Source organism: Protopterus annectens, chromosome 15.part0 (assembly GCF_019279795.1).
Source record: "Protopterus annectens isolate FY-2018-M chromosome 15.part0, PAN1.0, whole genome shotgun sequence".
Lineage (NCBI taxonomy): Eukaryota > Metazoa > Chordata > Ceratodontiformes > Protopteridae > Protopterus > Protopterus annectens.
In genome coordinates, this window is record NC_056749.1 from 376533673 (window position 1) to 376561235 (window position 27563).

The window sequence follows — 27563 nt, forward strand, 5'->3', positions numbered from 1 at the left end:
GGAATAAACAAGTACCTTGCACATCCTGAAGCATCATTCTTGACTGCGTCAAAAAGGTAAAACTCTTGTTATTTAATTTTGTATTTTAACAAAAGTGAGCAAGCAATCCAGCTGTTAGAAACCACCATTCCAATTGCCATAACTGCCAAAAACTTCCTTCTTATGATATGACACAAAGTGAACTAAATAATGCTAGGCTTCCCATATTTTTTTCATTTTCGGTAAATGGCTACTGCATTGCTTTTTCACCTACAGAGTTCTTCAAAAAGCCAGTCCATACTACCACCTTAGTTTTAACTTAGTCCAATAAGTCCATACTACCCTTACTATTACTCCAATCAGTTTCAAGTTTCTTCCAATGAAATTCAATCTTAGTTTGCAGCTAATTGTTATTCCATGTGGCCAATTGTTTTTAAAAACCTTACCATAAATCCCATTAACTCACTGATTAACATGCATCATGGAGGATCTCAGTATCCTCAATTTCGGTCACTTCTAAACATATCATACTACCCAGTCAACAGTCTTGTTAACTATGGGAACTCTTGCACCACTGTTGTTGCTTTTCTTTATCATGAAGTTCGATTAACTTTTCTGAGTCAGCATCACGCCACCTACTCTATCACTACTCTCTTCCTCTTCCAAACCCGAGTTTTATGCATGTTTTCCACATTCATCACTCATGCATGACAGTTTTGCACATATAACAGAAAATGCGGCTATTTATCTGAGATTTGTGGAGGAAAACCAATGGTAACCAGCTTTATGACAGATGCTTCACTTACACACCCTTCTTCAATGCAATGCTGAAATGAATGTGTGTCCTCCAAAAGTTCTTACATGCACAATGTAAGTCAAAATGCTGAGCTTGGATGTAGGCAAGCAAGACATAGAATACGTCGACTGTAATAGGAAATGTACATAAAATTACTACACAACTGAAACTACTCACCAAATTCTATTCAGTTGAGACCAAAAAAAACTGAAAGAAATAGTGATGACAAAGAACATAGCTCCCCACACCTGTCAAATACGAGGCTCACAAACCTCTGCAGTAACTTACTCATTTGATGCTCACACACACACTTCTTTTGGTCTCAACCAAATGGATTTATACAAGATAACTGCACACATTCCAAGAGGTCATTACTTTGTCCAAAACATGCAAATTCCTGAAAGAAATGTTTCCAATGTACTATCTGTATAATGTTACTGATGATGACCGAAAAATCTGAAGTAGTTTTTTGAATGCGGAAAACAGTAGGTATGTCAGTGCTGAAAAATGAAGGAGTACTCAAAACAATTGCATATGATACAGCCAAAGAAAATTACGCTGACAATGTGTCATGTCTTGGTGAACTTCATACTGTATTTAGTAAATGTTTGTCACAATTTTCTGTGCTACAGGAAACATTGTTTCCCTAGCATCAAACACATTTAGATTAAGCAAAACACTAGCTATTAAGGATTCCACAAATCACTCACTCTACCCCTTATACCACACACACACACACACACACACACACACAAAATAAGGAAAGAGAAACATGTACATACAAAATTAATTAGAAACTTTATTAGCAGAAAGTGAGCACAAAAAACATACTGAACTCTATTACTGTAATTTTAATAGCACTGAAATCATACACATCACATGATCTTCTGCTGTGGAGCACTACATGCTATGCTGTTTTGGGGAAAACATCGGGATTGCCAGAGAGACTGGCATGCCCCAAACAGAATGATGCCTGTTGTTCCTAATGGTGTAGAAATATGACAGTTCTTCCCTGAAGGACAGACGAGAATCTCAACCATTCACCTACATCCATCAGTGAGTTTACCACTTCATTTGCATGCCCACGTCCTCTGAGAGACACCAACCTTTTACTTCTCCAACAGTGACTCCAGCTGTTCATTTAGTGAGGCCAACTGCACAAAATGAAGAAAAACACAATTTTTTAGATGTGAGACTGAGCAAACATTTAATAAGAAAGCCCACTAGCACTACACTATGAGATTAATGTTCAAATACATCAATAATAGGAAAAAAAAGATTAAACAGCACTATTTTATTTCTAGCACAGAGTACAGCGGTTTGTTACATAAATATTCAAGGTGCGCTTTAAATGTAAATTCAGTAAAAATACATTTCTTCCAAATGCTGTAGCAAAGCAGAAATTTGGTTACAGCAATTTTTACAATACTTCAACATCACAGAATACAGTTTCATCAGTCATATAAAACAAGACAATATAGCATTTTCAGCCACAGTAATTTATAACTTTATAGCACTGACCTCTTCTCTATGTCCATTTGTTCTAGTCTCTTCTAAGATAAAGCTCTATTTTAATGTCTACAAGGCCTAGTGTCTGAAGCCAACCTGTTGAACCAGGGACTTTGGAATCTAGAGTGAATCTGATACCAAGTGGAACAAAATAGTTACAGAGATACCTGCTACACCTCTAAATCACTGGCAGCACATCAGCAGGTATCATCTAACATTGGTGGGCTACTAAATTACATTTATCCCGCAATTCTCTTAACAGCAGCCCCCCACCCACATAGGTCTTTGTAACCACATACAAAAGGAACTTGGGTAAAAACTATGCAAGTAGATGGTTTAAAAAAGCTTGGTTGGGAATCTTGAAATCCTAGGTAAAAGTTTCCTTTTTGAGGGATGGAGGAATGGGTCATCATACCAGCTGAGGGATGTGATCATGAAAATCTGAAACTAGAGAAAGTACTGATTTGAATAATTTGCATTACTCTGCTTTATCTTACCATGTAATTACTTTTAGAATGACTCAAATGCATTAATTGTTAACAGTTACAAAACATTATCACAATAGTCTTAAAGAGATCAGAATTTGTAGGATGGTTCTGATGAAATCTGTCCTTCACTGGCACTGTTTACAGACTGCAGTGCCAAGGAAGCTGTGGTTGGTGAGCTTTACTGCATAAACACAACTGTGTCTATTGTAGCAGAGCAGCCTTGTTGACATTGTTTTATCACTGGTTTGCCTGCTCTGCTTTGGGCAAATGAAAAGCTGTGTGGTTTGCTGGTCTGAAGTGGTTGCTGTCACAAAATACTTAATTGCCTTTCATATATTCTGTCCATTAGGTAATATGCTCCCTGGGATGGTCTGTTCTAATTAAGAATATGATGAAGAATATGATCACTTTTGGCAAACCAAAATAATGATTTTGAAAACTTTGCACTTTGTGGTGCACTCTGACTCTCTCTAAAAAAATTCTGCACATCTGAAATCTGTGGTGAGGAGATTCACACAGCTGAAGGGAATCCCAAAAAAGGAGCAAATTCAAATGTTTAGCTCCACCTTAAGAATGGTACTGTGATCATCAGTCCAGTGTAACATGTACCTAGCCGAGTCACTTTCCATTCATTACAAAAGAGGCCTGGTAGAAAGCTCTAGGCTGAAAGAGGCATAACATGCAATAAAAACTTGCAGGGGGAAGGGCAGATCTTTATGTCAGGGAGTCCCTGACTCCCAACCCCAACAATGAGACACATACTGTATATGTCACACTTAGCTGTGTTAGCTTAGGTAGTACGTTCATGAGTTAAATAAGGCATTAAAGTTGGGGTGAACCAGACTATCTTGATCTTGCATTACAAATTCTACCAAAGATGAAATGATGGCAGGATACCATGTCAAACCTCTGAAAGAGTGGGGGAAGTAACAGATAAGTGAACACTCACCTTATAAAATGACATCTAAGAGGGCCCTTAGCACTTGGGTGGATCCTTATTGTGCTTTTTGACATAACTATTCTAAAATTATTGAGACTTCCAAGTTGGAGGGACGATTTTTCAGTTCTAGTTTTAGACAGTTACATGTGGCAGGGGGAAAAACATTACTTGCTGTATTTCTTCAGGAATAGATTTTGGGTTCAGCAGGTAAAGAAAGCATGTTTAAGGAGAACTTCTCCTCCTTACTGGAAACGTAATATTCGTTCAGGAAAGAGTGCAGTAGGTAAAGAAGGCAATGATTAAGGAGACTGAATATCTTTGTTACTGGAAACTAAAAGCCTGTGTAAAGGCCTAGTAGAATTTTGAAACTAAGAGTCTGTTTGCCCAGTGGAATTTGGTAATCAGAAGGTCTTCTGAATGTCTTAGTGAAATGTTTGCCACGGACAGAACAACAAGATAAAATACAATGGACAGCCATTTAGAAATGGTCTATTTAGAGACTGGCTTTCTTTCTCTATTAGATGAAAGCGCACAAAAAGATGGCCAGTTCTTCTTATGCCTTTGGTATCACAGTTCCCTATGCACATCCAAGGAATGAATAATTTTCTCCAATTTATTTTCTGGATTAGAGAAAAACACTAGCAAATGTATCAACTGGTCAGTACTACTTCTGGGACCACCTTAAGTATACAGGAAGGATCTATATGCAAAGTGATCTGCCTTTGTAAATATACAGAAATGTTCATTGCATGACAATACCTGTAAACTATGAAATCCTTCTTTCCTGAGGTAACTGTAAGAAGGAAAGCGGTCTTCCAAGTCAATACTTTGAGTGGTGCTTGAAGCTATTTTTCCAAAAACAAAGTTCAAGTTCCATGATGGGGTATTTGGTTTTGTAGGTGGTCTGTAATGTGACACCCCTTGAGAAATGGCTTAACTGGAAGTGAGGAGTCCAAAGGATTTACAGTCATGTAGGATGAAATTGATCATAAATGTGCTTTCACCGAGGAATAAGCTAGCCCTGATCCGCACAATTTTGACAGGTAAGCAGAATCATTGATTCTGCAATTATACTGGGGTCCTGATTCCTCCTTTGTCACCATAAATATTTTCCCCATTAAGCTAGGGAAACTTTCCTTGAGCATACTTCCTAGGGTCTCACCTACTGGTTACCATGTCCACTGAAAACAGTTACTGTCAGTCTGACTACCCACAGGTTCGGGTGTAGCAAGGACCCCTTGAACCAAGTTAAGTGATTCACATGCTGAGGGATGACCAATTCTGCTTTGGCCAAAAAGGCATAGTTATAGGTTCATAGGTGTGTGCTAGGCGAATGGTCCTGGAGCCTTTACAAGCCTAACCCATAGGATTACCCTGGCATCATGCCACCCAACCTTAGTTTCCAGTGCCTCTGTCGAGTAAACCCACTGGAGTGATCCCCGGTGTGAATTTTCTTTTTTCCATCCACTCAACAAGATTTCTCTTGAAGAGGGCCAGTGAGGTGCTCTGTTTGACATGTATGGGAAGTCTATTCCATAGCATGGGCAGTCTCTGGGTTATGAACCTGTCTCTCCAGCACGTTCTGTTGATTGCGGAAATGAGGTTGAGGTCTCTGAACCATGTGGTGGGGAGGCATTGGAATTTCTTTAGATGTAGAATTTCTAAGAGAGCTGGGTCAGACATGGTTTTGTAAGTCAAGCAGAGATTGCCTCTAAGTAGGCGACATGACACAGAGAATAGTTGAGTGTTTTGAGTCTGTCCACATAGGACGTGTTTAAGGCCTAGGATCCTCTTTGTGAGGTACTTTTGCGGCCTCTCCAGTTGTTGCAGGTGTCTAGTGAGGTACATGCCAAATGGAGCATTGTACTCGATGACTGTCCTAATGAGGGAAGAGTAGAGGGAGACAATGACCTCTTTCTTCCTGGATGCAAAACCCTTAATAATGAGATGTGCCACGTACGACTTTCTGACCACAGTGGCAGTGTGGTGGTCAAAAGAGAGGTTGCTGTCAACCTGTGTTCCCAGATGTCTTATAATGCCTTCTGTGTTCAGTGAACTACCGTTGATGAGGTAGTTCATGGGAACTGGGTTTTTCCCCAAATGGGATGATGGCACATTTTTTGGCATTGAGCTTAAGGCCATGGTTCTGACACCAGTCGTTGGTCTCAGTGAGGCCTTACTTTAGGATGTCACCATCACTCGGGGAGTTAATAATGGCTCCCAACGTGCAATCGTCTGCAAACTTTGTCAGCCAGAGTCCTTTCGTGTTGGCCTGGACTTCTGAGAAGTAGATACCAAACAGGAGAAGACCCAGGACCGATCCCTGTGGGACTCCACTCGTGACTGGTCGGCAGTCTGACTTGGAGTCAGCTACTTTCAAACATGAGCATTTGTGGATCACCCTGGAGAGTAGGGGGCATTAGAGGGTAAGGCTACATAAACAGACCTGACCAAATAAAGATGATGTCTACTGCCCAAGCATCTTTGTGTGCATCTCTGGGGCAATTTTTTTTCAGCTGTCTACTGTTCAGAGAAGTGAAAAAATCTATTTTGGGTACTCTGTTTCTGCAGGCCAGATGCATAAACACAACCCTTCCCACTATATAGCTGTGGGTATCCACTTCTGTTTTATTCAGATGGGATGTAGGAAGCTTTTAACCATATTCCTGACTATCAAGCTATCTCTCCCCAAACTTGCATTACCAGCCTGCAAAATAAAAAATGTAATCTCCTCCTTGTTTGTTTATATACCAAATCACTGTGGTGTTGTCTGTTATAAAGTTTAAGACTCATGGCTTCCACATGAACTTGACTGTCTTAAAGAGATGATAACGACCGTCACTTCTTTTATAACAGATGTGCTTCCTGCATTGCTTGCTGTACCAGGTGCTTTGTACAATGAATTCCTCCATATGGACTTCCCAGACTGTGTCTGTGGTATCTGTGGTCAAAGTTTTATTCTTGGGTGACTGCTTTAAGAGTACATCCTGATTCTTCTAAACTTATTGGACTTGAACAATCATATCTTTTAGGGACTGGATGTACTGATGTCAGAATCTTCTGAGGTATCACTGCAGTCTCCTCATATGGAGTCTTGTTAGAAGAACCATGATATTAATGGATGTCATGTACCACAGAATGCACAGCCTTAAAGACACAGTACTTCTCTAGCACATATCCAAGAAGTACTGATTTCCACTCTGTCCAGAAAAATTACTTTTTGACTGGTAGAGTCCAGGGCAGCCCTCAAAACCACCTCCATTTCATACAGACAGGACTTATGGAGAGTGGGAGAAAGAGGCTGAAGTTCAGAAAACAGCTCAGGGAGAAGGTGAGTGTCCTCTCCACGCCCTCTCATGACTGGGTCTGAATTGGGCAATTATTTAAGAAAGGGCAAAAGTGAATTATTGTACTTTATGAAGATCCTGACCAATCACACAGACAAGGAACACAATTCAAAGAAGGCAAAGATAAATTTTTAATGAAAAAACATTGCTTAAAATCTTTTTATGTAACATATGCACTAGCTCTGTGGGGTCACGTCACTAGGAGTTAAAGATATTTCAAGAAAACCTACACAGACGGCAAAACATACTAAATACACTAAAACCTAATATGCAATACTGCATGGATTTTCTGGCATTCAAAGAAGCTTTATCATTCATAACAATTTGACATAGCAGATATTAACGTCATGGTCATTTAATGTGTGATCAGAATAGGGGGTCTCTATAACTATACAGAACTAGTGTGCTACTGGAGGTACATAATGAAGATGGTCTGACTCAGTTTACTGTAAAATGAGGAGTTTGTCAGACATAGGGGTTGGGATAACACTTTAATAAAGTAATCAGATTTGGCTTACTTCTTGTACACAGACTGCAATCAACAAGAGGCAGACTGAGAATAAGACACTGCTCAGGGATTGGGAGAATCATTTCTGACATGTTAAGATGATTACCTAAGAACAGACCAAATTAAGTAGTGCTGACATATGGCACATCAACAGTAACTAGAACCAGGAGAACAGAGGTAGAAAATCCATACTGAGTTTATTTAAATTATAAAGAACACTTGTATAAAGTGAAGGATAGTTCATTATTATGTAGCCAACGGTTCTAAAATGTATGTGAAAAACATAACAGGTTGTCTGTTCAAGGCTTATTACTATGATGAAAAAAAAAAAAACCTGCACTGCTGACCTAAGTGGAAACATAACGTATGGAATGTTTAAAGGGCTAAGAATGTGAATACAAACCTTGTTCTGATTAGAAATTTGTTACTTAGTACACATGACATGCCGTAGCTTTATCTTATAGTTAAGTGGACAACTTTGGATATAACTGGAACAAGAATGGATGGCATTCTGCTAAAAACTACTGCACAAGCAGATAAACACTTGTGTATATGCAATGAGACGGTATTGATACTACAGTGAAGATTAGCTGGATGGCTGGTACACAGCAGAAGGGCTTTATAAAAGGGATTATAACATACTTCTGCTCCCATGTGCAACTCTGCCAAAGCTGCAGCACCATATATATGTTGTTAATAATAGGCTTACAAACAATTTTGGCATATTCTGCAATGAAGAGATTTGTGTGGTGGAGCGAGAAACTGGAGCAGGATCCAACAATGTTCAGTTGTAAAAATAATAGAAGAGTAGCTTTCTGTGATGGATGTGCTTAATACTTTGTGTATTTCAAGAAGTAGCAAACAAGACAATGGCAGGATCATAGAAAGAATGACATCAGCTGACTGGGGATAAAGGAAAGGAAAGGTAGAAGAGGAGTGTTGGTGAGGAAGAGTGGGTGGTGTGGGACAAAGAAGACTTTATAAAGTTTTGGACAGCAAACATCTATCGAGCCTTGTGCATCAGACATAAGTGGAGTATCACTGATAACGTACACACAGATAGGAAACATCTATCAGGCTTTGTGCATCAGACATAAATGGGGTACTACTGACAATGTACGCCCACTCAGCAAACATCTATTAGGCCTTGTTCATCGGACATAAGTGGGGTACCACTGATGATGTACGCCCACACAGCAAATCAGGCCTTGTGCATCAGACATAAGTGAAGTACCACTGATAATGTACGCACGTTTGAACTTTAAGGCTGACAGATTCTGGACACCAGCCTATACTGAAGTCATATATGGAAAACTAGCATCTGAATACAGAATATGAGATGCTGTATCAATGACATTATGCCATAATTCCAGACAAAGCTTTAAACTAAGGTATCTTCTATATATTCTGTCCTGGTAAGTATTCATGTGGAAGTAAATCGGCGTAAGGCATTACTTACAAAGTGAAGAATTACTTCTTTGGTGATCAGGAAACCATTTCCTTTTCTTTCAAACTGGTACATGCAATTAGGCAGTGTGTTGGGTGACAGTGTGCATGCCAGCTCCTGACACTTCACTACTTTTTATGTACATGGACAAAGTGCCTTGCAAACAAAAGTGCTAGAGGAATATAACATTGTTCTACAGTTAGCAGCAAAACCAAGATAACTATGCAGAAAGTAGCTGAAAAAAAAAAAAAAAAAAAAAAAACACTATCAGTAAAACTCAGGGGGCTGTATTATAACAGGATATCTGTGGACTGTAAGAATAAAAGAAGAATCCAAGAACAGATCTGAAAAGCTGGCAGACTCAGACGACTAGAAAGTGACACAGTCATATGAAAGGCTGGTGTAGGACATGGGTCACCTACTGCTACACGTGTTTTCCTTAGTTCTGCCACTACGCTTTCATCTGTTTCTGTAGTTACCTAGGATGGAGCATGCAGTGGCCAAAAATCACAAAACAATGTCCAAGAAGCACACAATCCCAATGGGGAACTTCAAGGTTTAATAAAAAAGCCAGATGCTGTTCTTTATGCATTGAGTTTCCAACAGCTAGACATCCTATATCTAAATGAAAAAGTTATGTAATCACCATAATGTTCCTTCTGAGTAGTTCTACTTCATTTGTCTGCAACCTGTGGGTATCGGATCCGAGCCGGAAACTTCACAAGCTTCTGCTCTGAGCGCCAAGCTCCTCCCCCTACCCATAATACACCATTACTACCTTCCAACCCTCATATCGAGTTTGTTGCACCCTACACTAAACAACCCGATCCAAAACACCTTACACACAAAATGCCAGCTATGAGCACTGTCCATATGATAAGGCCAGGGGAAAGGTGGGAGGGACGGTTGAAGACAAATGAAGTAGAAAGTACAGTTGTGTTTTGTTTGTTTCTTTCTTTCTTTCGGCTTTTCCCAGTTAGGGGTCACCACAGTGGAACTCCGGTCCGCTAATGATTGGCAGCAGATTTTTACATACTGGCTTGCTGGACCTAACACACAACCTTCAACGAAGGAACGCCCATTCACACATGTCGCTACACAGATGATGCTCTGCGAATCGAACGGGCAACGTCTAACTGTGAGGCAACAACGCTACGATGTTCGAGTGTATTCACTGTTGCAGTCATTATTCTTGGGTTACCCTGCTGGCAGGCTACCCTCAGTCGGCCAGAATTCCAAAATGTAGGTCCGGTGTCGGTTGCTGTCACCTCTTCCCTGACGTTAGTGCACCAGGGGTATAAAAGATGCAGCAGACACCATTTACCTCAGTTTTTCTTGCCCCAAATGTCAGGTGCCCCTAAATTGGAAGGCTGAAAAATATGGCAATAAAAATGCATGCACAAAAACAACATTTCCTTCATCTACAAGCAAATACACCAAATAGGTTGTATAGGACAGAGAAGTGCAGATAAGTCCCAGCAAAGAAAAGGGGGATAAGTGGGTGGGTAACCTGGACTGCAACAGTGAATACACTCGAACATATACATTTATGGTAGGTACACAACTGTACTATATTCATCGTGTTTCACTGTTGCAGTCATTACTCTTGGGTTGAATGCCAAAGCTGAGGATGGGTGGCTGGGTTAAATAGGATTAGGAGAAGCTATGAGGCCCTGCAGAACTGCAGTGGCAAAGCCTGCTCTGGACATACAGTAAAGAGGTAAGTGGTAGTGCTTTGTGAAAGTGTGCACTGAACTCCAAGTTGCAGCCTCTAAGATATCTTTGGTTGGTACTCCTTTGAGGAAGGCTGCTGAAGTGGCTACTGCTCTGGTGGAATGAGGCCTAATGCCCTTAGGAACTGATTTGCCATGTTGAAAATAGCAGAAACGGATGCAATGGCCTATCCAATTAGAAATAGTCTGTTTTGAGATAGCCTTTCCTTGTGATCCTGCAGCATATGACACTAAAAGTTGCTCAGTCTTTCTGAAAGCTTTAGTTCTGTCCAAGTAGAAGCATAACTACCTGTGCATGTCCAAAGAATGCAGAATTTTCTCACCCTTGTTCTGTGGATTTAGATAAAAGGTAGGCAAGTGAATGGTTTGGTTGAGGGCCACACTGGACACCACCTTAGGCATAAATGTAGGGTTTGTCCTCAGAGAAACCCTGTCTGGATGAAAAATTATAAAAGGCTCCACAGCCATGAGTGCTTGTAACTCCGAGACTCGCCTTGCAGAGGTTATTGCTAGGAACAGAGCTGTTTTCCAGGATAAGAATTTTATATCTGCTGCTGATGCTGGCTCGAAAAGAGGCAGTGTGAGTTTTTCCAAAACATAATTGAGGTCCCAGGCCGGAATTGGTGCTCTCCTTGGAGTCCTAATGTTTTTGGCCCCTCTGAGGTACTGCTTTATTAAAGGATGAGAAAAGATAGGTGGGTTCCATATTGTAATGGGCTGAAATGGCAGAGGCATGAATCTTAATTGATGAGAAAGAAAGGCCTTTGTACAGCATCTCAGTTAGATATTGTAAAACCTGAGGTAAATTTGGTACACACGTGTCAATGCCTTGTTCCTGGTTCCAAGCACAGAATCTCTTCCATTTTTCTGCATAAGATTTTCTGGTACTGGGCCTCCTGGCCTCCAAGATAACATCCATAACAGCTTTTGAAAGAGGAGTGTTCTGAATGGCTACATTATCCGCCATGCTGCCAGATTTAAGGTCCTGAGTTGGCTGTGCAGGATCTGATTGTTTTGTTGGATCAACAAGTGAGAAGTTTAAGGCAATATCCATGCTGGACCTTGAGACAAGCTCTTTAGGATTGGGTACCAGTGCTGGCATGGCCAGTCTGGTGCAATCAGTATCATTTTTGGCTTCTCTTGTCTGACCTTTAGGAGTACCCTGGGAAGGAGAGGCAGTGGAGGAAAGGCATATACTGTTAGATTTTTCCAGCTGAAGGATAGGGCATCCACTTTCCATGCTTGCTTGTGATAAATCCTTGTGCAAGATCTCTGCAATTGACAGTTGTCAGGGGAGGCAAATAGATCTATGTCTGGGCATCCCCATTTCCTTATTATCATGCTGAAGACTTGTGGATCCAGTTTCCATTTGTGGGGATCCATGAGGTTTCTGCTTAGTTCGTCTGGCAGATAATTTGTTTTTCCTGGCAGGAATTGTGCTTGCAGGTGAACTTGAAAAGCCAATGCTGTGTCCCATAAGGTCATTGCTTGTCTGCAGAGGGGGTAGGAATGTGTACCTCCCTGCTTGTTTATGTACCACATGATTGTAGTGTTGTCTGTTTTTATCAGCATCTGTCCTGGATGAAGCAGGTCCTTGAATGTTGTCAGGGCATTTTGAACAGCTAGCATCTCTTTTTGGTTGATGTGAAGATGCATCTGGTTTGCAGGCCATGTGCCCTGAATACATTTTCCTGCCATATGGGTCCCCCAGGCATAATCTGATGCATCCGTTGTTAGTGTCTGGCTGGCTGTGGGTAAACTGAATGGCAGACCCTTGTTGTGGTGACAGGCTTCTGCCCGCCATCGAAACTCCTGTTGCAGGCAGGGAATGAGTGCAATTACTGTCTCCAAGCTGTGGCAATGCTGAGTCCAAACACTTTTTAGATACCATTGCAGTTTCCTCATATGCAGTCTGGCATATGGAATTAGTAGAATGCAGGATGCCATGAAACCCACGGCCTGCAGGATTTTCCTTGCAGATAAGTGAGTTTTTGTTGCCAATTTCTTGAAGTAAGAAGTCAGTTGCTTTTGTTTGTCTGGCATGAGATAAGCCATCTGGGCAGTTGTATTTAAGCTTGCACCCAGGAATATTATCTCTTGAGAGGGCACTAGTTTTGATTTCTTTTCATTTACTGTGTACCCTAGGCCAATTAGGAATCTTTTTACAAATGCCAGATGCTTTAGAATAATGTCTTTGTTCTCTGCTTGAATTGGGCAGTCGTCCAAGTAGGGATATATTTGAATTCCTCTTTGTCTGCAAAACGCACTGGTGCCAGGCACTTTGTAAAGACCCTGGGCGCAGTAGATAAGCCAAAGGGCAGTGCAGAGAATTGGTAATGCATTGAGCCAGCTATGAATCTGAGGTATCTTCTGCAAGATTGTCTGACTGGGGCATGCAGGTATGCCTCTTTTAGGTCCAAAGTTACGAGCCAAGCCTTCTTGGCCAGCATGGGCAGTAGCTGCTGTAGAGTCAACATCTTGAATTTTGGAACTTCCAGAAATGTAGTTAGTATAGACAGGTCCAGTATTGGACTCCAGGTATTGTCCTTTCTGGGTACTAGGAAAAGTCTGGAGTAAAATCCTTGCCCCTGCTCTTGTTGTGGTTCTTGCTGAATGGCCCTCATGTCCATGAGGGCTGTAATTTGTTTTTGTGCCTCTGCCCATTGATTGTGTGGCAGGTCTGGCATACCTTTTGACCTTGGAAGAGTGTGAAAATGGAACCTGTAGCCTTCAGACACTATGTTCAGGACCCATTTGTCTTGGGTAACCATTTGCCAATTTGATGAAAAAAGTGCTAGTTTTCCCCCTAAGGTGGCTGCCAAAAGAAAAGTGCTTGGATCTGGCAGAGGAAAGTCATTGGGACTGTTTCCTGCAAGGTTGTGATTTGTCTTCTCCGCTTTTTGGAGGTAGGAGCACCCCATTGTTTAGGCCGAGCCTTGGGGCTGAGACCTGCCTCTGGGACGCCTGTATCTTCCTCTTTGTGGTCTGTCTGACACTGGAAAGGACCAATTTTTAGAAGGTCAGTTCCTGCTAAACCTGGGTGGCTGTACCTGTAAGAAATCCTTGACAGTCTGCATGGATTTTGCTTTATCTTCCATTTTTTTCAACACCTCTTCTGCTTTAGTACCAAACAAAGTATCATGGTGCATCTAATAATTTTGCTTTAATATGATCAGGCAGATTCTGTTCCTTTAACCAAGCATGCCTTCTAATAACAGAACCTGTAACAGCGGCCCTGCAAGAGGCCTCCAGTGAATCATAACCACATTGCAAAGTATGTTTCCCACTTGTTCAGCTGCATGCAATAAATCCTGCAATTCCTTGTTCTCTGAACATTCAGTATTTGTCAATAATTTCTGTTTAAGCAGTGACATTAAGTAGTGCTGATATTTAAGCATATGAAACTGGCAATTTAAAGCCCTTACAGCCAAGGTAGCAGAAGTGTAGACTTTTTTCCCCCCATCTGTCTAGAGCCCTAGAATCCCTATCAGAGGGGACAGGGTTTTTTGCAGTGGAAGCTTTAACCCCTTTGGGACCCTGAGATATAGTTTCTGGGTCAGTAGCGGGGTTTATATATAGGAATTTATGAGAATCCGGGACCCTGTAGTATCTGTCTGGCTTAGCAGGTGCAGGGGGGTAAAAAGAGTCAGGGGACAGACCGGACTCTGAAAATACATCATCTACAATGTCTAGAACAGGTGGAATAGCAAGGGGTCTGTGCTGAGGAAGTAGCAGAGTCTCTGAGCCTTTTCTTAGATTCAAAATAATCTTGGCTCTCCCAGTGGAAATGCTCCCTCATGGTATGCAGGGTTTCCCCAAAAGAATAATCCTCAGGAGGAGAGGCTGAAGGAATGGATTCTTCAGCATCAGAATCCTCATAGGGAAGCATGGAGTAATCCTGTTCAGAAGAGGAATCAGAGGAAATAGAAACCTGATCAGAAGAATCATACTCGGTCTCTTGCCTAGGCTTCTTATCAGGAAGGGGATGGGAGTCCCTAATCAAAGTAATTAGGTCTTCGGCCATTTTGAACATCTGTTTCTTAGGCATTGAAGTCTGAGTAGGAGAATGCTGTACTTGTTTCTTTGTCTTTAGAGCTGCTTTAGTCTTTGTCTTTGAAGATGAAAATGGCTTAATATAGAGTTGTGTAGGTCTGAAGACACCCTCAGAAGCCGATGCCTGCTCAGCGGCTCTGGACCCATCTGAGGGAATGATTTCCGAGTGCCCAATACCTTGTGTATCCAGAGGCCCAGTCAGCTCCATGTGGGAGTCGGAAGCGGCCTGTGGCTCTGAGGTAGCGGGCACCAGGGGCTGCGAAAGCACCTCACTGGGAAGCGGCGACTGGCCTGGCAGAGGCCTCGTCGTTGGTTTTGTACCTCTGATGCCTATCCTTTTCCTTTTCCTTACGTTTTTTGTAAACTCCGGCCATCGGCTGTTCCAACAGCATTATATAATTAAATCTCTGGCCAAAGTAATGAAATGCAAAATCGAACCGACGCTTAATAGTGCGTTGGTTAAATCTAGCACAAAACCGACAGCTAGCAAAGTTGTGATCAGGGCCTAGGCAAGGAATACAGTAAGAGTGGAAATCCTTATGAGGTATTTGCTTCCCACAAGAAATACAATTGTTAACTTTTTCTGACATCGGTCTGGAGCAAGAAAAAGGTTTCCCCAACGAGGTACTTGGCTTTAATGAAGACTTCGGTTCTGAAATTCGGATTTGAAAATCGCAGGAGTCGGCCGACCGGCACTTGCGAACTGCTTTTGCTTCGGGCACCACGCGGCAAGAAAGACTGAATAAAATGGCGTTGGCTGCATTTTTTATATTCCTGGCGCACTGACGTCAGGGAAGAGGTGACAGCAACCGACGCCGGACCTAGACATTGGAATTCTGGCCGACTGAGGGTAGCCTGCCAGCAGGATAACCCAAGAGTAATGACTGCAACAGTGAAACACGATGAACATCTACTCAGATGGAACGTTATAGTTTATCTGAAGTAGTTTACTTCATTTGATCTTAAACCTGTGGGACTGAGTCCCCAGCTACTAAACACCTGGGTGGCCCTCATGGAAGGATATTCTGAAGCACCACGGAACCAAAGGATACTCTCCTTTGAGAAATCAAATCTAATTTATAGTGAGAAATAAAGGTATGAGATGAGGACCAAGTAGCCACAGAATAAATGTTGTCTAAGGATACTCTCTACTAAAAAGCTGCAGAAGTAGCCATGGACCTTGTTGAGTGAGCTCTAACCTGACCCGGAGGAGACAAACCTTTATCCTTGTACATCTGAAGGATACATAGAGAGATCCACCTGGCAATGGTCACCTTGGAAATAGGTTTACCCAAAAAGAGTTTAGAAAAGGACACAAACTGGTCAGATTTACAAGAAGTTTTGGTCCTGTGCAAATAGAACCGTAACTGTCTATGAACATCCAACAAATGCAACTTGTACTCAATTTTGTTTGTAAAATGTGGAAAGAAAAGAGGTAAATTGCTAGTGTGACTGATATTAACCTCAGATGCTACTTTGGGGAGAAAAGAAGGATTGGTGCGAAGAGAAATCCTGTCCTTATGGAAAACCAGTTATGGGACCTTGACAGACAATGCCTGAAATTCTGAAACCCTCCTAGCAGGTGATAGCCACTAGAAAGGCCGAATTCCAAGACAAAAACTTAAGATCTGCGGTTGCTGCAGGTTCAAATGTAGGGGCAACCAATGCTTGTAGTACCATAGTAAGGTCCCACGGGGATGGGATCTTTGACCGGAAGACGCAAGAGGAAGGTACCTTTGATAAAGGCTTTGCATAATCTGGAAGAGGCTAAAAAAACTGAGTTCTCACCAACGTAAAAATGAGAAATGGTGGCTAGCTGAACCTTGACCGTAGACGAGCTAGCCTCTTGCTGAAAAATATTTGCCAAAAAGTCAAGGATAGCCAGAATGGGAGCCGTGAAAGGATCTAAACTCCTTTGAGAGGCCCAAAAGGAAAAACGCTTCCATTTGCTGCGAAAAATCTTCCTGGTGGACGACTTATGAGCTGCCACCAGAATAGACCTGACCGAAGAAGACAATCTGAGTGTTCTAGCAATTAAAGGAATTGGAGCAGCCAAGCTGTTAGCTTCAGACTGTCCAGATTCAGATGAGGGATCCTTGAGGGGTGAAAAATGAGATCCTGAATGGCATCCAAGATCCAAGGAGGAGCTAGAAGATGAGACCAAAGGAAGGGAAACCATACCTGGTGAGGCCGAAACGGGGCAATGAGGATCACTTTTCTCCCCAGTCGACAAGCCTTCTGTAGGAACTTTGGAATAAGGGATACAAGAAGAATAAAAAAATAAAATAAAAAAATAAAATAATAAAAGAAGACCGGGAGGCCAAACATGGACTAGAATGTCTCTCGGGGACTCCCCCGGCGGGGGGTTCAAAGCGAAGAACTCACTGCACATCGAATTGTAAGGAGATGCGAAGAGATCACAGCAAGGCCGACCCCACTCTAGAAAGATCTGCTCCGCTACTGAAGGATTCAGAGACCACTCGTAAGGCATCAGAATAGTCTGGCTTAGCTTGTCTGCCAGAATGCTAGACCTCCCTGGAATATGCATTGCTACCAGAAAACGACCAGTGGAGATCGCCCATTCCCAAACTCTCATGGACTCGCGACAAAGGGGGTAAGATCTGGTCCCCCCCTGTCTGTTGATATACCAGACCACCGACATGTTGCCTGACTGGATTGCAATGGTTCCCAGAGGTAGAAAGGCATGAAGGGCCTGCAACGCAAAAGGACCGCCCTCATCTCCAGAATGTCTATATGCAAACTGGTTTCGATCGGGGACCACATGCCTTGGACTGTCCTTCCCGAACAATGCCCTCCTCCACCCTAGCTGGGAGGCGTCCATGATCACTGTGGCTTGGGCAGGGGCTGGAACAAAAGATCGTCCTTCCAAGATTTCTGAAGACTGCATCCACCATAGAAGGGACGACCTGCAGACTTTGCTTATGTGTATTGGCTGCGACAACAGAAGATCCAACAAAGACCATTGCACTGCTACAGTCCACTGCAGTACTCGCATACATAAGTGAACACACGGTAGAAGTGTTATCACTGTCAGAACCTAGGGCCCTTAAAACAGACTCTGCTGAGGGAAGATGAGATTGGTAAATGAAAGCAACATGCATCCTTAAATTTCGAACTCACGCAGAGGTCAGGAAAACTTTTGTCTGTAATGTGTCTATCAGTGCTCCTATGTATTCTACAACCAGGACAGGGTTCATAAGAGATTTGGTTGTGTTGATTGTAATCCCTAGATAGTGTGCAAGATGTAGGAAATAGTCTCTGGTCCGAAAAGGTAGACGATTGGTGAGAGCAGTAAGGAGCCAATCGTCCATGTAAGGGTAGACCTGAATCTCCTGAAGCCTCAGGTGAGCCATTACTACTGCCATCACTTTGGTGAACACACTGGGGGCTGTGGTGAGACCAAAGGTTAGGGCTCAAAACTGATAAATGATTGGCTCCTAGCCAGAAGCAGAGAAACCTCCTGGAGCTTCTGTGCATCTTTATGTCATAGTAGGCATCCTGGAGGTTGAATAAGCACATCCAGTTGCTCTCTTGCAGATATGGCAGGATGGACTGTAAGGTGACCATCCGGAATTTCTTTTTGGCAACTGACAGGTACAGAGTAGACAGGTCCAGAATGGGCCTGATGTCCCACCATTTTTTTTTGGCACCAAAAAAAACCTGGAGTAGATGCCCGATCCGGACTGATCTGGGGGGACGGGTTTGATGGCTCGTTTCTTTAGCAGCTTGGAAACCTCGACCGCTGTTGCCTCCCTTTGTGCGGGTGGTACATCTGGAAGGTGTTTGTAAGGTGTAGGCAGAATCACAAATGGGATGGAATAGCCTCTGGAAATTATATGAAGCACCCAATGGTCTGATGACATGGACTCCCATGCTGTTAGGTGCAATGGACACACAACTCCTGACTGCCTCCAGAGCAGAGCAGTCAGCAACTCCTCATGGTTGCTGCGCAGGCCTGTCCGAGAACAGTTCTCGAGACCCAAAATTCCTCGGACCCTCTCTGCCTCTGGGCCAGCATCTGTCCTGTCCCGCTCTGCCTCTAGGGGAAGAAGGGCCCCGAGTGTCCCGGGAAGACTGAGACTTCCAGAACCACATCTTCTTTTTCCCTTGCTGATTCTGAGAAAAGGAACTTTGAGGGTTCGAGAAGATTCTGACGGCAGACAGTGTCTTCCAGTCTTTCTCACTCTGGACCAAGGTGTCACAGATGGTCTTACCAAAGAGGAAAGAGCCGTCATACAGGGCATTCGCAAAAGACGCCTTGAAGTGATCCATGAACTGACACAATCTGAGCCAGGCATTGTGCCTCATGGAAACGCCGGACCCAGCCGCCCCTTTGGTCGCGTGTGAGAGGAGTCGCATAGACATATTAAAAACCGCTGTCAAGGTAGCCATCCTCGCGAAGAACATGGCCCTTGTCCTCCTGCAACATTGACTTTAGAGGAGACTCAGCCAGTTTCTTAATCAGGTTGCACTGTAGTCGAGTAACATGGGCCAGATAGTTCAGCGCCCTGATAGAAAAGGCTGCTGACGCATAAACCTGCTTCCTTAGATGACCCATCATCTTGGACTCACGGTCAGGAGGATGGACCGAGGAACTCTCCTGGGCTAGTTCCTTCATGGTGGCTGCTACCACCATAGCATCTACCGGGGACCCTTTATTCCAATCCAGTCTGTCTGCAGGGGGGCTCAATATTTTATCCGGGTGCTTAGGGATTGGTTTCACAGTGTCCGGCTCCTTCCAAGCCCGCAAGGTTACCAAATCCACTAATGGATCCACATTGGGGGGACACCCAGGAAGAAGACGGTCCCATAGTGAAAGCCTCCAGGAACACCGATTCGTCCGAGGAAGATTTTGGGGTGGACCAGCCTCCCCGCTGGCACAAAATTTCCATGATATCACCAAAGGAGACATCCATGGGAGATGATCTGGTGGAATCTTTCCCATCATCCAAATCAGTGTCCTCAGTGAGGGACTCAGGAGAGGAATCCAAGTGCCTCCTTTTGCATGGGATTCACACACAAAGCAGCGAGTCCGAAGAAATAGTCAGGGGCCTCGACCCACTGGAGAGAACCCTTTCCACAACATCGAACACCGAAGGAGAGCAAGCTTCCTGGCACACTAGTAAGGGAACTGTTCTCCAGCGGGAGTTGGAGCCAGGCCAAAAGTAGACAGAACGTCGAGGAGGTGGCTGTGACCTGAAAAGGTAGGGGTCGACGGAAAAAACTCCACATGCTCCAGGCAGCTACTGGTGTTGAGGAAACTGGTACCATCGGCGCCAATGCCCTGACCAGGGGAACTCTCGGATCCATGTACGCCAAAACTGGGGGTTGGATCGGAGATATAGGTGTAAAGAAAGGAAGCGAGCTCCCCCCTCCAGAGGGTGAGGGGGCCAGCAAGACTCCCATTTAAAGTTGTGTGTGAATAAATCACTGCCTCATTTATATCCATGTCAGCTTCTGAGAGACTGTGGGTAGACCGTGAGGAAGCCACGGACTCTGACCTGGCGGGTTGAAGACCCGAAGCTCTAGAAGATGGCCTGGGGTCCACCGGCTCCGGAGAAAACCTAGGAGATCAGAGCCGATGGGAGTCAGGTCGGTGCCTAGTTTGAAGTGTGGGGGGAGGCCCGGTCAGAGCCGAAAGGTCCGGGGACCTATTCCTCTTGTCACTCCTATGATCTCTCTTCTTCTCTCTGCCCTTTCTATGCTCCCCTTCCACAGGCTTAGAGGCAGGAGGATGAGTCCCAGCCTGGGAGGGAAGAGAGGCAAGGGTGGGAGTCAAAGGACAGGTGGTCACAGCCGTGACTGAAGCAGAAGTGGAGACGGCCGCCTCCGTAGAAGGGAGCATCATCATAATTTTAGCCCTACAATCTTTAAGGGCTCGTGGGTTAAAACTTGCGCAAATACTGCAGTCCATCGATAGATGGGCAGCATCCAAACAAAAAACACAGTGTGTGGCCGTCAGCAGGCAACAGTTTGTGGCCACACTCAGTGCATCTTTTAAAGATTTGTTTTGGGAGCTCAGCCATAACCAGTCCCAAGCAACAAAAAAGGGATTTTTAAAGACACTCTCCACTCGCCACATAGTCAGAGCCACAAGCACACAAAAGGCTGAGGGGGCGGAGGGGTAAAGTCTAACTACTACAGAACTATCTGAAAACTAAGGAAAAGTACCTACAGTTGACGCACCCGCAAGGGGGAGGAAAGGAGGAGACATACACTACCAGCAAAAACACTGAACACTAAGAAACAGGGGAAAAAAACACTTCAAAAAATCTACTCACAACCTGGAACTCAAGAATCATGATGGGTTGCGAAGCCATGGCAAACGAGATCTAAGGGTTGGAAGGTAGTGGTGGTGTATTATGGGTAAGGGAAGGAGCTTGGAGCAGATGCTTGTAAAGTTGCCGGCTCGGATCTGTTACAGATCAGATACCCACAGGTTGAAGATCAAATGAAGTAAACTACTTCAGATATGATTTTACTGATCAGTGACAAAAATGAGACATTCTTAACCTTCTCTTGCAAGACCACAGCAACATGCAAGTTTGAGTAATCTCCAGCAAAATACCACAACATATATGGTTTTCAAGTCTGTGTTTAGGTTAACTTTTCTCATTCTGACGATAAAATTGTAATATAGCAGAAGCAGTAACATTTAGTATACTGTATGAAGAACCTCATGGCCAAGTCTTGGCAATTCAAAACTGAACATAAGTTTTTGCACAAGCCAACAGAAAATGTCATTGTTGTTATAAAATCCACTGACAGAATGGGACACAATGCACCACAGTTTGCTTCAGATTATCAGTACCCAGTCAGTCTAGTTTTGTTTTTCTGCAAACAAATAACAGAACTGTTGATTATCTGAATAATCTTGCATAAGAGGCATAACCCCCCCACCACAAAGAAATGATCACTAGGACCCTTATAAGCCTAGGTGTGCAACCCAACTGTGACCAACAAATTTGATTTATGTAGGGAGTGATTTACTGACTGTTTCTGTTCATCAGAGACATAGGCACCAGACTAGGAGTGAATTTCCGATTACCCATCCATTAGTCCAAGTTGCTCTTAAATAATGTTAGGGAGGAACTCTACTTCACGTAGATGGGAAGCCTGTTCCAGAGAATGAGAATTCTCTGAGAAACGTTACCTGTCTTGCCAACATATTCTATTTATGTCACAAGCACAATACAGGTTTTTTGATCTATTAGTTCTGATGCTATTGGTTTTGTGGATATGTAAAAAGGTTCATCAAAACAGGGTCCAGGGATATCTTGCATGCCAGGCATAGATCACATCTCAGAAGTCTCTATGATACAGAGTTAAAAAAACAGGGCTTTGAGGTGGCTCAGCACAGGGAATTATTAACCAAATTCTTTTTGTAAGGAACTTCTGTGAATGTTCCAGTTACTGCTCGTGTCTGGTTAGGTACATACCAAAGGGGGCATTATACTCTATGATGGGTCTGATGTGGTCAGAGTACAGTAGTACGATGTCCTCTCTGGACCTAAATACCATACTTCTTATAAGTTAAGCAACATTGAAGGATTTTCTTATTATCTTTGACACATTTTAGCCGAAGGCTAGGTTACTGTCCACATCAGATCCCTGACTAGTGAATCCATTTTTAGGGGTGTTTTACTGATGACATAGTTATCCAGGGTGACACACTTCCTAAAAGGCACTATAATGCATTTCTTAGTACTGGGTTTTAAGCCATGGCTTTGGCACCAAGCGTTTCTCTGTATTGTACACCTTCCTAAGGGGTGTTCTCATCTGGGGAGATTCAATGACTGCTCCCAGTTTGCAATAATCTGGGAACTTGATCAGCCACAAGCATTTTACACAGGCTTTTACCTCTGCTAAGTAAATCAAAAACAACAATACTAGCCACCGAATAAGGTACTCACTAAGTACAACAGTCAAATGTAGAGCAAAATAAAACCAGTGGTACGCCAGGCAGAAGAACAGTCAAAACCACAGTATTCACTTCACGGTTTAATAGGATCCAAGGATAGAGTAAGCGCTTTCACGTTGATCAGCAATGCTTCATCAGACTTCAATAGTTACAAACAGTTCTTGAACATTTAAATAGCACTCTCAAATAGTTCATTAGTCAAACCAATCAGCATTTAAAAACACAGTACATCCATGCTACTAGTATTCAAATACGAGAGACATTTGAATATGCTATTAACAATTTTAGTTTTGTTATACACAGGAGATTTTTACCAAACATATTAGATTAGGTTTATATTTGAAATGTGTTTTTATTTTAAATGTGTCCTATTTCTCTCGTTGTATTTGAATACTAGTAGCATGGATGTACTGTGTTTTTAAATGCTGATTGGTTTGACTAATGAACTATTTGAGAGTGCTATTTAAATGTTCAAGAACTGTTTGTAACTACTGAAGTCTGATGAAGCGTTGCTGATCAACGTGAAAGCGCTTACTCTATCCTTGGATCCTATTAAACCGTGAAGTGAATACAGTGGTTTTGACTGTTCTTCTGCCTGGCGTACCACTGGTTTTATTTTGCTCTGCTAAGTAAATGCCAAAGAGGAGTGGGTCCAGCACACAGCCCTGAGGAACTCACTGTTGACTGGCCACGTTGTACAGGTGGCCTCACCAATCTCAACCTCTTGGGCTCTATTCATTCGCCAGCTAGCTATGCAATGTATTTATAAAGGCATTCAGGCCTAGTCCTCTAAGTTTGTTGATAATGACCTAGTGGGGTGTTGTATCAAATGCTTTAGCCAGATCTAGGTAAGCAGTATGCATTGCTTTCCCCCCATGCATTGCTTAGTGACTTCACCAAAGAAACCCACCAGTTTCAGTAAGCATGACCTTCCTTTGACAAAGCCAAACTGGGATGGATCTAGTGTCTAGAGGTCTCCTATGTCCTTGCTGATAATTTCCATAATCAATTTTTCCACAGCTTTGCAAACAAGACTAGTCAGACTAATGGGTATGTAGTTTCCAGAATATGTTGAAGGTCTTCCCTTATGAAGGGGGGGGGGGGTGACCATCGCAGTCCTCCATTTGTGTGGCATAAAGCTTACTTTAAGACCATAGTTAAATAATTACTCTAGGGATCCTAACAACTCATATTTTAGACTGCTCAGGAGGCACCCTGGAATGTTACCAGAGCTCACTGATACTATGTTCTTGGCTTTAGCGAGCATAGCCAGTACATGCTTCCTAGTCACAGCTGCAGGGGTTATAGTTGAGGGATTTTCTGGGGGGGATGGTTTGTGAGTGAGACAGCGGTAAAGTTGAAACTGAATTTGTCCGCTAACAGGTTTGTTATAATCACCAGTCTGCCCTTGCGTTTTCTGACATAGCTAAAGAAGGCCTTATGGTTATCTTTCACCTGGAAGGCTATCTTAACCTCAAAGTTGTCTTTGATCTAATCAGCCCTATTAGTTGCCTATTTTCTTAGATGAGAAAGGTTTTTATCTTGATGGGAATTACCCTTCCTGATTTTTGCCAATTTTTTTTTTCTTTTGTTGCGCATCCAGTATAATTTGGGATGCCACCAGGGCGGTTAGTTTCTGGGGCTAGTTCTGGGCTTACTTCAGGTAGGTACTTCAGCCTCTATGTAGCCACTGACATGATTGCACAGAGTTTCTGACAGCAGTTCAGTGTAGGCTGATGTGTCCTCAGGGTCTGGAGGAGCACTGAATTGTGACAAACCATCACTTAATAAAAGGCAGTTTGCCTTGGAATAATTCCTAACTACTACTAGTTTTACTTGGGTTACGGACTTGATTTTGATTTCAAGGGAGACAGCTTTATGGCTGGATCTTACTAGGAAGGATGAGACACGGGGGGGGGGGGGTGTACTCTAATATTTGCGAGTAGGAAGTCCAACATGTTGGAACCTCTAGTGGGAGAATTCACTGTTTGGTCAAGGGTGTTTATGTTTACAAAGTCCAGGAATCTCTGTGCCTATAGATTTGAATGCCATGTAGGATTCCCATTCCAGTCTATACAGGGGTAAAGTCTCCCATGAGTAGGGTATTAGCTTAGATGGTAAGCATCTCAAGTAGGTCCACCACCTTTTGGGACATGGAGGGTAGCCTATAGCTGGTTAGGATATGGTACAGGATATTATCTACAGTGATGTGCACATGGAGAAACTCCATTGCATCATTCTGTTTGACCAACCTAGAGGTTCACAGGCAAGTACTAGGCTACTTGCCCTTGCGGGCCACTTTAAAGGAAAACTCCACCATATAACTAATATATATATATATATATATATATATATATATATATATATATATATATATATATATATATATGATTATCACAACATGGCTACCGATGGGGTTTGATATATCAATATGATCTTCTTCTGCTTCAACCCTTTCTCTTTCCCATAAAGCATTTCAAGGCTTCTTTCTATGAATCATGCCAGGCATAAGGAAGTAACTGTGAATTCCCATACCACTGACATATAATGGGAACTGTATGACTCTCTGTCAGTTTGTATTCCTTCTGTAAGAGACTGCTTCTTTTCTGTTGCTAATCACCCTCATTTATGTTTTGCTCAGGGCTTGCTTTACACTATACTTTGAAGTTATCTAGCTGCAGTCAGAGAAGTAGCTAAATTGGAGAACTTTGTTCTAGCTGTTATTTTGTAGTCCAACATGAATTGATGGTCCCCTCCCCCCACACTACTGCAGAGGTGTTAAAACTTTCACTGCAATTTGACAGCTCAGAGCTGAAAGGAAGGGAATTCCAATCTAAATTTCTTCCCCCTCTGCCTGTAGTAAGAATTATTTATTTAATTAGCTTGCTATCAGTAGAAAGCTTTATTTATTTAAATGCTTTTCCGTTTAATTTTTGGAAGCAAGCTTCAAAAAATTCTTGATTATTTCAGTGTGCTTTACTATTAGTGACTTTTGATTTAAAATAAATATGTCTACAAGACATTAACTTATTTTTGCATACCCATTCTGAGGAACAGCTGTCTTGCGACATGCTGTTTTGGTAATTTCCTGACATTCTACTAATCTATAGCAAAACAGCAATTTTAAACCAGACTCCATGATACTGGCACAGTAAAAGAATGTACTGAAAAACTCACTGTATTCTACAGTCCATGCAGTGAAACATTTTTTTGGGGGGAAGGGGGGGTGGCTACTGAATATTTTAGGAAATTAAGTATCACTTGCATTACGCATATAACCAATGCATTTTTTGAATTTACTATATTGTAGGTCTTTCAGCTTTTCCTGGTTAGGGGTCGCCACAGCGGAACTCCGGTCCGCTAATGACTGGCAGTAGATTTTCACGAATGCCGAGGTGCCAGCTCGACATCCAACCTTCAACAAAGGCACGCCCATTTATGCATGTCTTTCGAACACCCACCCAACCGCGGGGAGGACATGCAGACTCCACACAGAAGGAACTTACTACGATGTTCCCAAATTTAACAGCAAACTGTTAAGCAATTATCTATTCCTTGCCCTGCATCAGTAATTTTTATTTGAGTCACTCCTGTCTCTGTGCATATTTTCAATTATAATTATATATGAACGTCTATAATGTTCAAACGTTAAACTGCTCATCTATTGATTTGTTAATGTGCAACAGACACATAGTCCTTCGTATTTTCACATTACAACTTATTATACAGTCTCTCCAAAAACTAAGAAAGAAATGTGTGTAGTTTGTAGGAAATGTGACGACCGTGTCCTGGCCCAGCAATCAAGGAGCCTCAATCTTCACGACTAACACCAGGGAGGTAGTCTCCTAGAAGAGGAAAGGATAACGAATACACAAAGTAAAGTACAATTTCCCTTAAGTGCACACAGAGATCACAGTTAGTCTGGGGCTGGTTGCTCCTTTGCTCACCAGGTCCCCAATAAGACTCCCCACTGGCACAGCTATAGGGTCCACATCTCAGCCTAACTGGGCAAGCTAAAACCTCCAGTACCCTCTCTGTCCAACCAGTGCTTCGTGTCCCTGCCAAGTAGCTGACACACCACACACACACACACACACACACACACACACACTTTGAGATAAGTATTTATACATTTCACAGACACTCCTGGGAAAGGCTGACAACAGATTCTCCAACCCCTTTACCCAGACTACACGGTAGTAATTACTGTCACCACCCAGTTAATAATATCAGCTACTAAAAGACCGTTAAAAGGGTGTCCAATTATTACTGTGCAATATTAATATCCAATGGTAGTATGACTAACAGTCAAGGCTTACTTTACAGTGGCCTATTACAATAACCTATATAAATATGCAATGTACTCTAGAGCTTATGCCTACACAAATCAGCCACAGGTAGAAGGTTTTAAACATATTTAATAATAAATAATTAAAACACAAGACAAAACTACTACACCACAGATTTATGTAAGAGTTCAGGGATCACACAGAAACTTAAAATAATACAGTAAGACAGGTCTGATTTCAAAGAAAAATACCTAATTAATCTTTACTAGCTTTAACTATTCCTACAAGAAATTACAGTGCTAAAACTTACAAGTGAGCATAAGGCAGAGTGCTGGTAAGTTGGATGCCCAAAGTCAAAATGCTTCCAGTCTCTTCTGTGAAATAGTATTTAAACATTACTAACAAACATGTTTGCTGGGTCCCTCCCCAAATTACATCATTTTTGACACTTAGGTTTTCCCAGGCAAACAAACTACATTACTTAGCAATCTAACAACTGCACAGAAACTTACAACAATAGAAATTTCACAAG

General features: G+C 42.6%; 1 protein-coding gene across 1 annotated transcript in view; it reads right to left on the minus strand.

Annotated features, from left to right (window-relative positions):
- Positions 1–1554: 1554 nt before the first annotated feature.
- The window catches only part of TAF7L (TATA-box binding protein associated factor 7 like), a 594912-nt gene continuing 568903 nt past the window's right edge, over positions 1555–27563 (minus strand). Inside the window, exon 12 of the mRNA XM_044057271.1 lies at positions 1555–1929. Within this exon, the coding sequence (XP_043913206.1) occupies positions 1885–1929 (45 nt within the window). The 3' untranslated portion in view covers positions 1555–1884. The remainder of the gene's footprint in view (positions 1930–27563) is intronic.